Raw genomic sequence first — 16,663 nt, 5'->3', positions numbered from 1 at the left:
AACAGTAATCAGTCACTATTGTTTTTAAATCAGGGAAGATTCCAGTCACTCGCTGTTCCCAAGCATTTTCACATACCAGAGATGGTGGCAGCCGTCTCTTCAGCTAGCAGCCGCTCTTTGTCTTCCTGTAGACTCTCTAGCTCTCGCTGATGCTGCCGATGGAGTTCCTCTATTACCTTTTGATGTGATTCTTCCATAGCAGAAAACCCACGTTCACATGTAGCCTAGAACATCAAGCGGAATATGTTAATGATGAGCATTTATCCCCAAATGCTCATATGGTATTGGAAATAATGTGTTTTTGCATTGTTGGCAATATTCATGGGTTCCTTTAAAAAATGTCTTTAATCAGATTGAGACTAAATGAAGTGTTTTGTATCTACATTTTCTTCCTGAGTATCTTAATTAGAAAGAGTAAATGGTAGGTTATTTTTAAAAATAAAAATGTACATAACAAGGCCTCGATAATAACATGGAAGAAAATAGTATCAGTAATAATATTGCAGATTTACAATTTGCTGCTACAAATTGCAAAAACTACAATGTTTATTCCAATGTTCAAAATGTCTTTCCATAGCTGGATCCCCGATTCAAATCCTTCAGAGGACATGTGTCAAACATCAGCTTTCATTGACAGCCACTCAAAGGCTAATGCTGTGTTGCTAATTTTAATCAAGCTCCCAATATATACAATTTAACTTAAAGAAAGTTCCACTGACGGGTTTTATAAAGGACAAAGAGCCGTGTATTACAAAGCATAATACTAGATACATTTTACTGGCTATCAATATCACTGGAGACCATTTTGTATGGAATAAACCAATTGTACTTATGTAGGCACATAATTTTAAAAGGCTACCAATTTGTGGTTCATTTTGTGCAAATATTTTTTTGTTCCTTCTGTGTGTGCTGTTGATGTGTTTTGGACAATATTATTCTTCGGCTTTTGTTCCAAGTTTTTATTTAACTGAGCCTGGAGTTCTTTAGCCTGGAGTTTCCCAATTTTATTCCTTTCCTTCCTGTCGGTGTTTAAAAATGGTAGATCATAATTTGCGTAAGATTCCACAAGGTAGACACAAAATGCTGGAGTAACTCAGCATTGTCTAAAGAAGGGTCTCGACCCGAAACGTTACCCATTCCTTTTCTCCAGAAATGCTGCCTGTCCCGCTGAGTTACTCCAGAATTTTGTGTCTATCTTCAATCTAAACAAGAATGCAGTTCTTTCTTACATACTAAGATTCCACAAGGATGTCCACTCGTACATTGATATTATTAATCTGAATGTAGATGATATCAGATATTAATATAATTGTTGTTCGTGGTTGGGGCTGACCAACACAGATCTGGAATTCAATTAAGCTTTGCTGCACCAGCTAAAGGATTAAAATTGCTCATATTTCTGATATTGCTATCCATTAGGAAGTACACAGGAGATTAAGCTTTACTTTTCACAGCACAGTTCAGACTAAATGATCTGACTTCCTTGGATATCAAATGCAGTAAAAAAAGAATCTGGGACTAAACATTCAGTATACTAGAATTATGAATACTAGTGTTCAGAATATTTTAAAAATCCCTCCAAAACATTTACTTGGCTTCACTTAACTGCAGGACAGACAGATATGTTTTGAATAATGCTTTGAGGAAACCATTGTGGTGTATTCCAATGGAATTTAATTTTTTTCCGCTGAGACTATAGACTGTATTTTGCATGGGTTTCCTATGGTAACACGGAAATAATCAGGCCGTCAGTTATCTAAAGGAGGTCAATATCTATGCCTTTCTATTGCTTAAATCAAAATTTTGTATGGAAGGGAAAAGTCCCAGTAATGTACACTGTGTACAAAGACTGTCATGTACATGCGGAACTGCAAGTAAAAATTGCACAAACTTATTTGACCCACATGCAGGAAGCAAAAGTCTCTTCTAACATTGCCTGAAATAGAAGGGATATGATAATAGAAATGAAATTATGTTTTTCCTTCCTTTCGTTCTGTGTGTATTAAATCAATAAATCAAAATTAATAAATTACCATTCCAATAAAGATTCTCATAGAATTAATTTCCTACAAAATATCTGAGGGAAACAAGGTTGCTGCCCACCTTCTGTTAGGTGATTTTGGGGGGGGGGGGGGGGGAGAGGAAAGAGCACAGGGGAATGGGAAAATAAAACTTATTTGGGGATGAAGTGGTTATTTTTACTTAGAAAGTGGCATGTGTAGTAATTTTTTGAATTTTGCAATTCATTTTTCTAAAACATTTGGTGACTACACCTTCAAAAGAACAATGAATAAACAACAGTGGGATATTCAAGCCTAAATCTCAGCCTAAGGACAATTTTGAGTGTGAAAATACACTCTTCTTCCTATAAAGACATGACAATGTTGTAAAATAGTGTAACCAAGAACTACAATTATAAATTTATCAAAGGAGTATTAAGGCTTGCCTTTCACACAAAGGGTGGTGGGTGTATGGAACAAGCTGCCAGAGGAGGTAGTTGAAGCTGGGACTATCCCATTGTTTAAGAGACAGTTAGGCAGGTACATGGAAAGGACAGGTTTGGAGGGATATGGACCAAGCGCAGGCAAGGGCAGCTGGGACAATGTTGGCCGGTGTGGGCAAGTTGGGCTGAAGGCCCTGTTTCCACACTGTATCACTCTATGACTAATAAATATGTACTTCCCATTTTTAAACAAAAATGATTCTCAGTTTAGATTTTACCAATTGATACTCATTTTACATTCCTAACTATTGGCCAGAACTCTGACGAGAAGGAATTTGCTGCAGCACAAAGCAAATCCATCTATTAGAACAAAGGTTGTGACTTTGGAACAACCTGGTAAATGACTGACTTCAGGAAAGATGATATTAGCTGGATCACAACAGATAGTATGTTCAACACAAAGTGCTGGAATAACTCAGGCAGCATCTTTAGAGAATCATGCATAGGTGACTTTTTGGGTTGGGACCCTACTTTACCCTGATTGTAGAGGGTGCTGGAAGCTAGGAGGTAAGAGAGGCAGGACAAAGTTTGGCAGGTAATAGGTGGACACAGGCGGTGGGGGGGATGGTATATGGTTCAAACAAAGGCCAGAGATTAAAGCAGAAGGTGTGAGACAGACTAATTGAAGAGTTGCAAATTGTGAAGCCAGAGAAAGGAATGTAGGAAGAGAAGAAGGGGAGAAATAGGTAGGAGTCGAGGAGGAGCACAAGGGGAGGTGATGTTGGGGAGAAAGGAGAACTTGGGAGGTTGTTAGAGGTTACCTAAAATTGGAGAATTCAATGTTCATACCATTGGGTTATGTTAAGCGGAATATGACGTGCTGTTCCTTCTGTTTGCATGTGGCCTCACTTTGTCAATGGAGGAGGCCCAGGACAGAAAGGTCAGCGTGGGAATGAGTGTTAGAATGGTTAGCAACTGGGAGATCCAATAGGCCTTAGCGGATGGAGCACAGGTGTTCACCAAAACAGTTGCAGTCTACACTTGGTAAACCATTTTAACTGACCTTTCTGTCCAGGGGCTCCTCCATTGCCAGATTGAAGCCACACGTAAACTAAAGGAACAGCATTTCATATCCCCCTTGGGTAGCATACAACCGAACAATATGAAGATTGAATTCTCCAATTTTAGGTAATCTCTAACTACCCCTTTCCCCATTCCCCCCCACACCCTCCCCTTCCCCTTCCCCACTTGGAATCCCATCAATTACTCCCCTCCCCCTGCATTCCTTCCTCTGTCTTCACAATTTTCAACTCTTCAATCGGTCTGTCTCACACCTTCTGCTTTAACCTCTGGTCTTTGTTCCAACCATCTGCCTATCAATACCCCCACCCCGTGTCCACCTTTGTCCTACCTCTCCTCTCTCCCAGTTTTCTGTTCCTCCACCCTACAGTCAGCCTGAAGAAGTCCCAACACGATATGTCACTTGTCCATGTTCTTCAGAGATGCAACCCGACCCGCTGAGTTACATCAGCACTTTGTGCCCCTTTGTCTAAACCAGCATCTGCAGTTTCTTGTTTCTAGATAATATCTTGGTCCAGCTTTTCAACTTGTCCAAGTTACAATCAGTGACATTGAAAAATAGTGCAATTATTCCACTGATTACAATAAGAACAGGGTGAAATGTTTGGCATTTTAATATAAGAATCAGCCAGAACATCAACAATCAAAATTACTTTCATATGCAATAGCTGTGTTTTGGACACCATCTTGCACAGATTTCAATTTTTACAAAACAGTTCCAGTGTGTGCAACAAATTGAAAACGGATAGACTCCAAACAGATATGCATGGGTTAAGTTGGTGGTCAAAAATCTTGCAACTGGAATAAAATGCAGGAATGTGTGAAATTGTCTATCTTGGCAAAAACATATAAAAGCATATCATCTAAATGATGAGAGACTGCAAAGTTATGACATGCAGAGGGATCTTAATTCCCTAGAGCATAATTCGCAAAAGGTTTCTATGCACATACACAATGAATAATTAGGAAGATTTATACATTACTGTTTATTGTAAGAGGAATTGAACATAAAAGTTAAAAGGCAGTTATATTGGGCACTGGTGGGACTACATCTTGAGCGCGTGTACAGTTTTGTCTCCTTATTCAAGGATGCAATTTTGGAACAAGCTCAAAAAAGGTTTATGTGACTGATACCTGTAATGGGTGGGTTTTCTGATGAATGATAGTTGGACAGACTACGTTTGTATCTGTAGGAGCTTCCGAGGAGGAACATGACACACAAGTTCCTGAAGGGTCTTGACAGGGTGCATGTGGAATCTCTGCTACATCTTTGGGGGAAAACTAGATCGAAGGGTCACTGTTTAAAAATAAGGAATGGCCTGTGTAAGAGAGAAGCTTCTATTTTATATGTTCAATAGTTTTGAAATTCTCTTTCAGATTGGGCAATGGAAGCAGAGTTTTTGAATTACTTGCGTGGCATAGAAATGTAAGCAAAGGACGAAAGCTTACCAGGGATGGATGGAAATATGCAAATGAGTTTACCATCCATTCAGCCATGTTTTTAAATGGCAGAGACGGCTTGAGGGCCTAAGCTATGTGGTCCTGCTTCTAATTTGAATGTCTACAAACTCATATATATAGTAATAATGAACCCAATACTCTAAACATCTCTCCTTTATAAGATTTTGCAACAGTTTAAGAGCCGGTAGCTACTGAATTGGAATCCAAACTTAAATCCTTTGTACAATTGCCATTTCTATCATTATAAAGTACAATAATTATTTTTCTTGGATTGTCTGAAGTTCATCACCTTCCAACGCTTCATGCACCCTCCCTCCAACTCCACCCTTTCAAGCCCACACACAAAGATGCAGTGTTAACATTTTGGTGGCATGTGGTTCAGCAGCCCAAGTCGCCTTTGTATGAATTTTGAATCAGAAATGTAGAATACATCAAAATGATACATTCAGAATGAACCTGAACGTATCAACAACATGTTACTAAGGAAATGTATTCTTTAAAAATAAGGATGCATATTTCAGTTCAGCAGTCAGTCCTCATGGCAGCGCACTAATTTAATCATCTATACAAATGAGAGCCATTAGAAGTGAGGCCCATGGAATATTCTCTTGTCCTTGAGTTAAGTTTTCATAATAGTGCACCTCCTTACACCACATATCATAATTTGAATTCAGGACCAAATTTGTATATATATTTATATATACTAATATATATTTATATATTTATAACTTTTAACATTATCGTGGAGAAAGTTGTTCCCTTACACACCATGATTGAATTCGACTCAAGCCTCTGGTTAAAAAGAGATTTTACCTTAAAATACCCAATCTGCTTTGTTTCTAGGGACAACATTAACCTTCAACTAATAAATGTGACGTGACACCTGATCTTAGATCTAAAATATGACAACTTAAGGATATTTATGACATTGCTTAATACACAAGCAAGGTGCTAGTTTATTAGTGCCTCAAAGGTGCGATAGGGATATGTAGCCAGCTGAAAGAGAAAGGAAGAGAAAGGGAGATTCATATATTAATTGCATAGCATTAGGTCAAACACTGAAGGGTAACATAGTCGCCAACTTACATTACTAAGCACAGCTTGATTCCTATGAAGGGATGCTTTTAATTAAATGCAATTGAATCAACTGTTCTGACAGAAATCAGAAATGTAAATTACTTATTAAAATAATAGATTCAAAATGAACCTGAACCAATCACAAAATGTGAACTAAGGAAATTAATCCTTTTAAGATAAGAATTTTTTCTATCACTAAAAAAATGATAAAGCAGGAATAATTAGATTTTTGCAATTCTTTGTAAATGTTTTCCGATTTGAGAAATCACTTTAGTCAAAATTGAAACTGGCCTAATCAACAAAGTTTGTGTGATGAATAAAATAAATGCCAAACTTAGATAAGAAAGTAGACAAAATTATCGTAGCTTATACATTACAAAAATATTTTCTAATGCTTTGGTCTTTGGAAATACAACCGAATTTTAAAAATGCCACATTGAACCTCATACTAAAACGTTTCTATAATCTCTTTCTGGGAACTTAACAAAACCTATTTCAGTGGCATAGCAGATAAATGGGTTCCACTGCATTTGATTAAAAAATGCTTAAAAGCACACAGATTGACACAACAGAGAAGAACTGGGCAAATTTTTGGTGATTTTTCTGCATGTCGTCGTTGCTCAAAACTGAGCAGTTCTATAACAGCTCTTTTGTGTGAATAAATTGAACCATATTCTTATTTTTCAGCAAAAATGTCAGTTGCTGAATCTGTTGCCTTCCACCATTCCTCTAAAATTTGATACATTTATACTTTGCCCAGTCCTACAGCAAATCATGCAATGCTATCCACATGCAGATTGAGACTCAAAACAGAACACAAATACAAGCTAACTGCTGGCAGCAAGGTGTAATGCTACAAGCCAACATGCAGTTACTACTCAGTATTAAATACATGGACACCTTGAGATTCTCCAGGTCCTTTTCATATTTCTCACGCAGATTTGTTGGACTGGTTTCAATCTTATTTTTCATGGCATCTATCTGGGACTCCAGTTCTTCTATGCGATTTCTAAGTAGGGCCATCGAATGCATATCACTTGTTTTTCTGAATGGGTCAGTTGATTTCTGCAGATCATTTACTGAGTCCAATTCTTTAGGATCTCTACATTCCTTCAAAGCTTCAATTTCTCGAGTAAGCTCTTCTTTTACCCTGGCACAGTTTTTATCCAGTTCTCTCTTCTCTTTTTTAAATTCTTCCCCTCGTCTCTTCAGCTCCTCAACATGCTTTTCCTTCAAATTTTCCATGCAAATGGTCAATGAATCTATTTCCTTCACATTTTCTTCTGTTTTCAGCCTTAATGTTTCCCCTGCTCTTGCTATATCCCTTTTCAATTTTTCCAGCTCAGCTTCATATGCTTCACGCACTTCCCGCAGCTCTCTTTTATGCCTTGCTGCCATGTCCTGAAGTTCAATAGCTTTGTCCAATGAGTCAATTGGTTCTCCTTCAATATGGATGTGTGTTGTCCTGGCAGCAGCACCTGATTCTGAAATATCCAATTGTTGAAACTCTACAAGGTTCTCTTTCAATTTCATAATCTTTATATCCTGTTTTTCCTTGTGTGTCTTCAACTCAGCTGTATCCATACTCTGCAATGAAGTGATGGAATCTGAGCGCTGCACTTCTAAAGCATGCGCTTTCAATTGCTTATTCCCACTTTGCTCCACATCATGTTTTAATTGCATCTTGGAGATTACATATGCCAATTCAGCTTGCATCATTGCATCTTGGAGCAGAAAAGGCCAGAAATCTCTTGCATTACAATATCTGCTCAATGTGGGTGTGTAATTCCCACTTTGAACATACTTTCTGGCCAGAAGACCCAATTCATCATCTGCACCAGACTGAATACAGTGTGATATTTTCATCAACGAGCAGGCATTTTTCTTAATTTGCTGCACTAGCTCTGTCCTTGCACAAAGTTCAAACTCCTGGTCAGCAGAATTAGATGCTGATGGTAATATACAAGTTTGAGAACAGAAAAGTAATGATTCTTCCTCTTCATCTTTATTCAGCTCATTCCGAATTTCTTCAATCAGCTTATCAAGCTGACACGTGCCGTAAGCAGCCACAACATTCCTGAGCATCCGTTCACTTTTCTGCCTTCTCTGATGTATTTCTGAGTATTGTGCTTTCAGTTGCTGCATTTTTTCTTGTGAAACTTCTAAAATATTCTGGACGCAGAACAATATTTCTCCTTTTATTAAGCTCGTGTCTGCCATCATATTTAGGTAACTGCTTACAGATTTGCTTATTTGCTCTTCAACATCTGATGTCTTTTTTTCCTGAATTTTAGACAGATTTGCCAAAAGCTCTCCTTCTATAAATATTTTGTTAAGAACAGCATGCCCAATTTGAGTACTGACATCATCCGTAGATACTGCAGGCATGGTAACATTTTCACTCTGTTTTCTAATTTCATCTAAAGTACTTTTTACACTGGAGTTTGAATTCTGTAAAGCATTGGCTATACTGTTAAGTGCTGTTGCTTCAAGTGAAAGTTTGTCAGCTAAATATTTCAGATTTTCCTCTTCTGTTAATGAATCTCTGACTAAAGATGCTTCACCAAAAAATACTTTATTTTTTTTAACTAAATCTTCTTCCATACATTGCAAGTACTGTATTGAACCTCCTAATGCATGTACTAATTCAGGCCATTGCACATGTTGTCCCATATCACAATCTTGTGCAAGTCGACCAATGTTTTGTTGAAAATTTTCCAAAGCATGATGCAAATAAAGCAATTTTGTTTGAAGTGACTGGAATTCAGCCAGAACCAGCACTAAGGGGGAATATGTTAATCGCTGGGTTTCTAACCCCTGCCCTTTTGGATAATCTCCAGGTTCAAACAGTCCTCTGTTACTCCCATCATCATGATGAAGTCTTGTATCTAAAGGACAAATTGTTTCCCTTTTAATGTTTTGTTCTGCTATTAATAATTTAGTTTCAAGTGTGCTTACAATTTCCAAGCATTTTTTCAGGTTTGTAATGCAACTATTGACTACTGCTGTATCACATGAACTATCAGTATTCTCAAAGGATGGCAGTCCTGAGAACCAACTTTCAGTAAGTGTTTTAACTACTGAACCAGTCAGTACTGTTACTTGACTATCCAAATGTTGAAGCCTTGCCATCAACTCTTTAGAAAGTTGCACACTGGAACCGAGTCCTCTCTGGTCTTCCTCTGGTCCAGACCAACTAGTGGTGCATTGAAGAACATTTTCAACTGTTGAAAGACTATTCTTTGCCAAATGTTCATTTTGTTTCTTTAAAATTTCCAGATCTGATTGAAGTTTGTTTTTTTGGGAAAGAAGTCCCTTATAATTGGTTTCACTTGTCTGCAAGTTCATGCTTCGTTCAGCTAGCCTGGCTTCTGCTTCTTCTAACTTGATTTGAATTTCTTTATTTTTCTCTAGAAGTACATCAATGTCTGTTGGCACTTGCCAACCAAGGCCTTTAAGTGTGGCCTCCTTAAGCTGCAATTTCTTCTCTGTCTCCTCTAAGCTGGTACCCAAAGCTTCTAGCTTGATTAAAGCCTCATTGAAGTCCTGATTTTTCTTTTCCAATTCTCTCTCATAGGATTTTTTAATTGATACCATTTTAAAATTGGTTTCCTCCACTTCATTTTTCAGTGTATTCACCTCTTCAACGGCCTTTTCAAAATCTTCATTCAGATCTTGAAACCTTTCTTGGTCCTTTACCAATTCTAACTTTAGCCCCTCAAGTTCTCTATCAGCTTCCGTCAATTGATTAACTATTTCCTGATAGTGTTGATTTAATCGTTCATTCTCAGTTGACAAGATGTCTACATCATGGGTAAGCTGCTTCACTGTTCCCTCACTCATCTCAACATGTTCTTCCATTTGCCTCACCATCTCACTGCTTTTGAAAGAGGTGGCTAATTTTTCTTTTTGAACTCTCTCTAATTGAGCCTCAAGAGTCTGTAAGCGATCTTCATATTCTCTAACCTTATCTTCAGCTTCCAGTACGTTGTGTGACAAGAGCTCCTTTTCCTTTGTGTACTTTTCTTTCAGACCTTCGTACTGTTTCTTAAAACGTTCTTCATTCAGAATAACTTCCTGTTCACTGCCATGTAGCCTACTGCATGCTTCTTCCAGATGATCTTGCAGCCGCTTTACTTCTCGTTGATAGTTGTCCTGAAGAGCCACTTGCCTTTCTAGATCCCTAAAAGTTTGAGTCTTTTCCAGAAGCAGTCCTTCTACTTCTCTAAGTTTCTCTTCACTCTCATACAACTTGGTGCTAAACATACTTAATTTTCTCTCATACTCATCGGCTTGTTCTTTATACTTTTGACGATCAAGTCTTAATTCATTTTGTGCTTTTGTTAATGATTGTTCATTAATGGCCACCTCCGACAAAGAAATGTCCAGTCTGGCCTGAAGAGTTTGTATTTTTGCCTCTTGTTGTCTTAAGAGTTCCTTGGCATCCTGATGGCTCTTTTTTTGGCTCTGGGCTTGTGCATTAGCTACCTCCTGTTTTTGCCGTTGAACTTCCAGCTCAGCTTGCAGGTCCTGGTTTAGCTTCTGTAGCTGTTGCCAGGCGTTAGAACTTGCCAAAGGTGGCTCCAGCTTAGAAAAGGGGACCAGACAGTGGTTAACAAAGATGCAAAAGATTTTTGAATAAACTTTAATTTTTGCTTCTCAGTCCCAATAATGGAGATTTAAAACAATTATTTGTTTGTAAATATATATTTCTTCATGTAGATTTGATAGCTTCAGCATTATTCAGGGAAGAAAATTACATTTTCAGTAAGATAAATGCCAAACGGTTAATTATTGGTTGCAAAAATTAAGCAAAAATAAGCAAAGAGCATTCTGCACTAATCAGAATAAGGTTAGTATCTTAGAAAACATGCATATGAAAAGTTAGCGTTATTGGTCAGGAGGGAAGTACTATCAATGCATGGTTGGTATACAATAATCAACATACAGGCGGGGATTCTTTCTATTTTTTAAGAAATCTAGTGCTTTTAACCGTAGGATCCTTTAGAGAAAGATTCTTTAATAAACCCCTGACTTATAGCTTAGACATGTTCAAGCCTTTAAGCTTGTGCATCAAAATTCTCTCATTTTATCTCCTTGTCCATCCCACCTGATGTGGAATCACATGATTATATATTAGTTATAATAACTATGCTGCTTTTGGTTGGTGGAAATCAGTTAACTACAATGTAGAAGTACCAGTGAGGAATATTGAAACGGAGGTTTTAAGTAAGGATTTACAAATGAATGTTTGCAAATGTTAAAATACTGTGAAAAGAAAATTAACAAGTCACTGAGTCATTGTTCCTTCATTTGAATGAAAAAGATGGCCGATTCATTTCATCTAAATTTTAAACTAGATGCTTTTTTAACCCAGTTGCACCACTGTACCTGTGGAAAATGCAGTTATCACTCCACGAAATTGACTGGTTGCATCATGGCCTGGTTCAGAAACTTGAACACCCAGAAAAAAAAATGATTGTAAAAAGTGGTGAACGCTGTTCAGTCCATCACAGGTATTGACCTCCCCACCATCGAAGGGTTATACAGGAATTGCTGCTGCAAAAGGTAGCCAGCTTCATCCAAGACCCACACCATCCTGACCACACTTTCATTTTACTCCTTCCATCAGGAAGGTGGTAGACTGAAAAGACCGGAATTTCGTGTCCGGGTTCAGGAGCAGCTTCTTCCCTACAACCATACTACCTCCAAATAAGCTCCGAACTACAGACACTTGGAAGCATTGTTTTTGTCTTTACAGTATTATTGGTTGGTTTTTTTCCATGTTTTTTTGTTGTTAATATTATGGTGTTCACAGAGTACTGCAGTGCCCTCCATAATGTTTGGGACAAAGATCCATCCTTTATTTATTTGTCACTGCACTCCACAATTTGAGATTTGTAATCGAAAAACCCCCACATGTGGTTAAAGTGCATATTGTCAGATTTTAATAAAAGCCATTTTTATACATGTTGATTTCACCATGTAGAAATTACAGCAGTGTTTATAAATAGTCCCCCCCCCCCCCCCCCCATTTCAGGGCACCATAATGTTTGGGATATAGCAATGTCATGTAAAAGAAAGTAGGCATGTTTAGTATTTTGTTGCAATATCCTTTGCATGCAATGACTGCTTGAAGTCTGCGATTCATGGACATCACCAGTTGCTGGGTGTCTTCTCTGGTGATGCTCTGCCAGGCCTGTATTGCAGCCATCTTCAGCTTATGCTTGTTTTGGGGGCTAGTCCCCTTCAGTTTTCTCTTCAGCATATAAAAAGCATGGTCAATTGGGTTCAGATTGGGTGATTGATTTGGCCACTCAAGAATTGACCATTTTTTAGCTTTGAAAAATTCCGTTGTTGCTTTAGCAGTATGATTGGGATCATTGTCTTGCTGTAGAATGAACTGCCAGCCAATGAGTTTTGAGGCATTTGTTTGAACCTGAGCAGATAGGATGTGTCTATACACTTCAGAATCTTCAGAAGTATCTATAATCTTCGTCTCATCAGTTTACAAGACTTTTTTCCAGATCTGTGGTTGCTCTTTTAAGTGGTTTGCATCTTGCAGTGCACTCCTGTTCATGAAGTCTTCTACGGACAGTGGTCATTGACAAATCCGCACCTGACTCCTGAAGAGTGTTTCTGATCTGTCGGAGAGGTGTTACATTATAGAGAGAATTCTTCTGTCATCAGCTGTGGAGGTCTTCCTTGGCCTGCCAGTCCCTTTACGATTAGTAAGCTCACTAGTGCTCTCTTTCTTCTTAATGATGTTCCAAACAGTTGATTTTGGTAAGCCTAAGGTTTGGCTGATGTCTCTAACAATTTTATTCTTGTTTCTCAGTCTCATAATGGCTTCTTTGACTTTCATTAGCACAACTTTGGACCTCTTGTTGATAAACAGCAATAGAAGTTTTCAAAGGTGATGGAAAGACTGGAGGAAAGACTGAGTGCTGAGAGCTCTCTTATACCTGCATTAAGGAGGCATTTAAACACACCTGCGCAATTAAAAATACCAGTGACGCCATGTGTCCCAAACATTATGGTGCCCTGAAATGGGGGGGGGGGGACACTATGTATAAAAATAGCTGTAATTTCTACAAGGTGAAACCAAAATGTATTAAAAAAAACTCTTTAATAAAATCTGACAATGTGCACTTTACCCACATGTGATTTTTTTCTATTACAAATCTCAAATTGTGGAGGACAGAGACTAATAAATAAATGATGGGTCTTTGTCCCAAACATTATGGAGGGCACTGTACGTTTACAAATCTGTTGTGCTGTTGAAAGTATGAATGTCATTGTTCTGTTTTTGGACACTGACGATAAAACACTCTTGATATGTTGGGAAAGTGTAAATGGGTACGAATACATCAAGGTAGAAAAATCAAATAATAAAAAAATAACTAGAATTAAAATAATGTAAAACTTTCCATTGCCACCTCATACATCACACAGAATGTTAGCTTACATATAATCCTCTCCTTGCTTTTGGATGACCAGATTAATCAGGGTCTTGTTGTTCCTTAGGCTCAAGAAGCAATTTCAGTCATCCATTAGTACAATTTGATACATGTTTAGGATTTAATTTGGAAATACATCCTGAAGAACATATCAAACCACATTTTACCTACATTTTAAATATATTTTAATAATTTATACATTACCAATTTTATGGTTTCAGATATGTGCAGATAATTCATCACTTTAGTCAACCGAGAAATTACAAGTATATAAAGAAAATACAGATGTAATTTTGAAATGGTAAGAGAAATAAATAATCATGGAATTAGATGGGTAATGTAGAAACAATGAAGAGAGCTTGAGTGGGAAAGAACTATGCTAGAAAGCAGAAGAAAGTGTAACCATGGGATTCCTTCATACAACTTCAAACAGAAAATATAACACTATATAATCGAAAATAGTCTTGGGCTGAACAATGTTTAATTCACTTGTAGCCTCTTAGCACCTAGTGGGAAATTCAACCAACTTTCTTTCAGGATATCTATCAACACGAGAATGTTTTTCCTCAGTATAAACCTCCCTGAATGACTGTCAACAATGGTGCAAAATTCGACTCTCGGATGCTTTTCAACATGCCTGGTCTGAAAACAAATTTTATTCGCTCACAAAGCAAACAGATTTTACTAACTTCATTTTCCTGAAATCATACTATCCACCTGAGATCTCAAGTACAGGCTCATGAGTAGATCTGGACCACTTTGCCTGTGAAGGTTAAGATCACAATCATTCAGTTTCCTAACTTCTGGAACTTTCCAGGCGTTTCTGGAGATCTTTACTACAAGTAACAGCTTGTTGCTTACTATTGCATTAAGTGTGTCACCCAATCTCTAAACTCAAACAGAGAAAACCTCATTTATTTATTTTTTCAACCCACCAGTGTTGATAAAATGGGCATGCAATTTGCCTGCGCTGTGGACTTATCCAAAATGTTTGGATTCATAAACTGCATTTATGTAGTAATACGCCTTATAAGATATCTTCCTGGCAACTTCCTAGCAGAAACACTTATTGTGCTTAGGAGGTCTTTTGAATTGTTTCGCATGTGGTATGTCTGTTTGCCAACTGGCTCCCGAGTCACAGCATCAAGGCTGAGTGCTGGTAACTTAAATGGATCAATACATTACTTCAACTAAAACTGGCAAAGCATAGAGTTACACTGGAAAATCTAAGAACACTGTTCTGGGAAATCTACAACTGAAGATTGCAGCTTCACGGTACATAAAAACAGCAATGCAGTAGAAAAACAGCAATCTGGGTTTCTGATTTAGAACCCCATTAAAAATAGTTAAGCTGTCCAGTTTAGTACATCAAGGAATTAAAGGCATTGCTGGGGCTAAATGTAGTTGATAATGCTTGGGCATATAAAATATAAAATCTCTTTAGAGTAAGAGACAGATGGAAGTTATACTTGTGACATTAGGTTCAAGCTAGGTTTTATTTTCTGGTTAACCCACCATGTTCTTGAGCTTGGTGTTTAGCAGACAGTGAAAGTTGAAATTAAAATATTCATAAACTGGTGAAATAAAGACTATATATCTGCATGCATTTTCACCGCTGGTGAGGGTATTTCAGACCCAGCAAGGATTACGATTACTTGCAAGTCAGGTAAATTACTTGGGGAGAACTTGCAGCTTTCCATCTACCTAACATCATCATCCTTCCAGATAGCAGAGGTCTTGGGTTTACGAGGAGCTGAAGTAACAGTGAATTGCTATGGTACATATTGTCCATGCTACTCATGAGAAATATTGACAAAGTTACATCTGAATGGATTGCTCATCTCCATTATTCAACACGCTATCAGCACAGTTTTGACATGCACTTTTCCAATTTATGTGACTACTAGACTGTTCAATACTCATTTCTCTCACATTGAATCAATCGTTCTCATAACAAAATATGAAAAAAGATCCTAAAATATAAATTGATTGAAAATAGGGTTGTTAAGAATATCACCACATAGGTCAACTTTGTTTTCTCATACTGATCTTAGGATAAATATGGAGCATCACTATCCCCCTATACAGCTTACTTTTGTTTCAAAATCATCCTTCTGCACCTCAACTAAATACTGTGATCTTCAAACTATAACATACCAACTTAAATTATAAAGGAACAGCACTGGTAACCTTGTTTCACCTGTCACTTACCATAAACAGGGCCATGTACATTACCATGTACAGGGCCCTAGTGAGACCACACCTGGAGTATTGTATACAGTTTTGGTCTTCAACTTTGAGGAAGGATATTCTTGCTATTGATGGAGTGCAGCTTAGGTTCACGAGGTTAATTCCCGGGATGGCGGGACTGTCATATGTTGAAAGAATGGAGCGACTGGGCTTGTGTACGCTGGAATTTAGACGGATGAGAGAGGATCTTATTGAAACATGTAAGATTATTAAGGGATTGGACATGCTAGATGCAGGAAACCTGTTCCTGATGTTGGGGGAGTCCAGAACCAGGGGCCACAGTTTAAGAATAAGGGGTAGGCCATTTAGAACGGAGATGAGGAAGAACATTTTCACCCAGAGAGTTGTGGATCTGTGGAATTCTCTGCCTCAGAAGGCAGTGGAGGCCAATTCTCTGGATGCTTTCAATAAATAGAGCTCTTAAAGATAGCGGAGTCATGGGACATGGGGAGCAGGCAGGAAGGGGGTACTAATTGTGGATGATCAGCCATGATCACAGTGAATGGCGGTGCTGGCGTGAAGGGCCGAATGGCCTACTCCTGCACCTATTGTCTATTGAAAAATAACTATTCTCTCTACACTTGAAACTTATTTCTCCAGTTTTTAAACACTCATATCATCAATTAAGGTAAAATTCCCCTCATTTAGCATGCCAAACACACAAAACTAAAATGAATGATTTAGTCACTTAGTCATAAGCAGGCAATTATGTTAAATCTGTGATATAAATTATTCATTTAACTTTTCAAGTTCCTTTTTGCTACGCTAGATTCAAACTGGCTGCTTGGTATGAATAATGTCAATCTTTCAATACTGTTGAAAGCTGCACACAACCAGACTAATGGAGGATAGTCCATCAGGCGGTACCTTGGAAATGGCAGACGTGGTGAGT

At 37.9% G+C, this 16,663-nt stretch overlaps 1 protein-coding gene across 1 annotated transcript in view; it reads right to left on the bottom strand.

The window, feature by feature from the left end:
• Positions 1-76: 76 nt before the first annotated feature.
• Positions 77-16,663, bottom strand: part of LOC144591176 (uncharacterized) — a gene marked incomplete at its 3' end in the record, with an annotated part of 65,289 nt that continues 48,702 nt past the window's right edge. The window contains exons 10-11 of the mRNA XM_078395466.1: positions 6,962-10,648; positions 77-224 (exon numbers count right to left, since the gene is read on the bottom strand). Of these exons, the coding sequence (XP_078251592.1) occupies positions 77-224; positions 6,962-10,648 (3,835 nt within the window). The remainder of the gene's footprint in view (positions 225-6,961; positions 10,649-16,663) is intronic.

The sequence above is a fragment of the Rhinoraja longicauda genome, unplaced genomic scaffold (assembly GCF_053455715.1).
Source record: "Rhinoraja longicauda isolate Sanriku21f unplaced genomic scaffold, sRhiLon1.1 Scf000634, whole genome shotgun sequence".
Classification (NCBI taxonomy): domain Eukaryota; kingdom Metazoa; phylum Chordata; class Chondrichthyes; order Rajiformes; family Arhynchobatidae; genus Rhinoraja; species Rhinoraja longicauda.
This window is presented reverse-complemented; position numbering and strand designations above follow the sequence as displayed.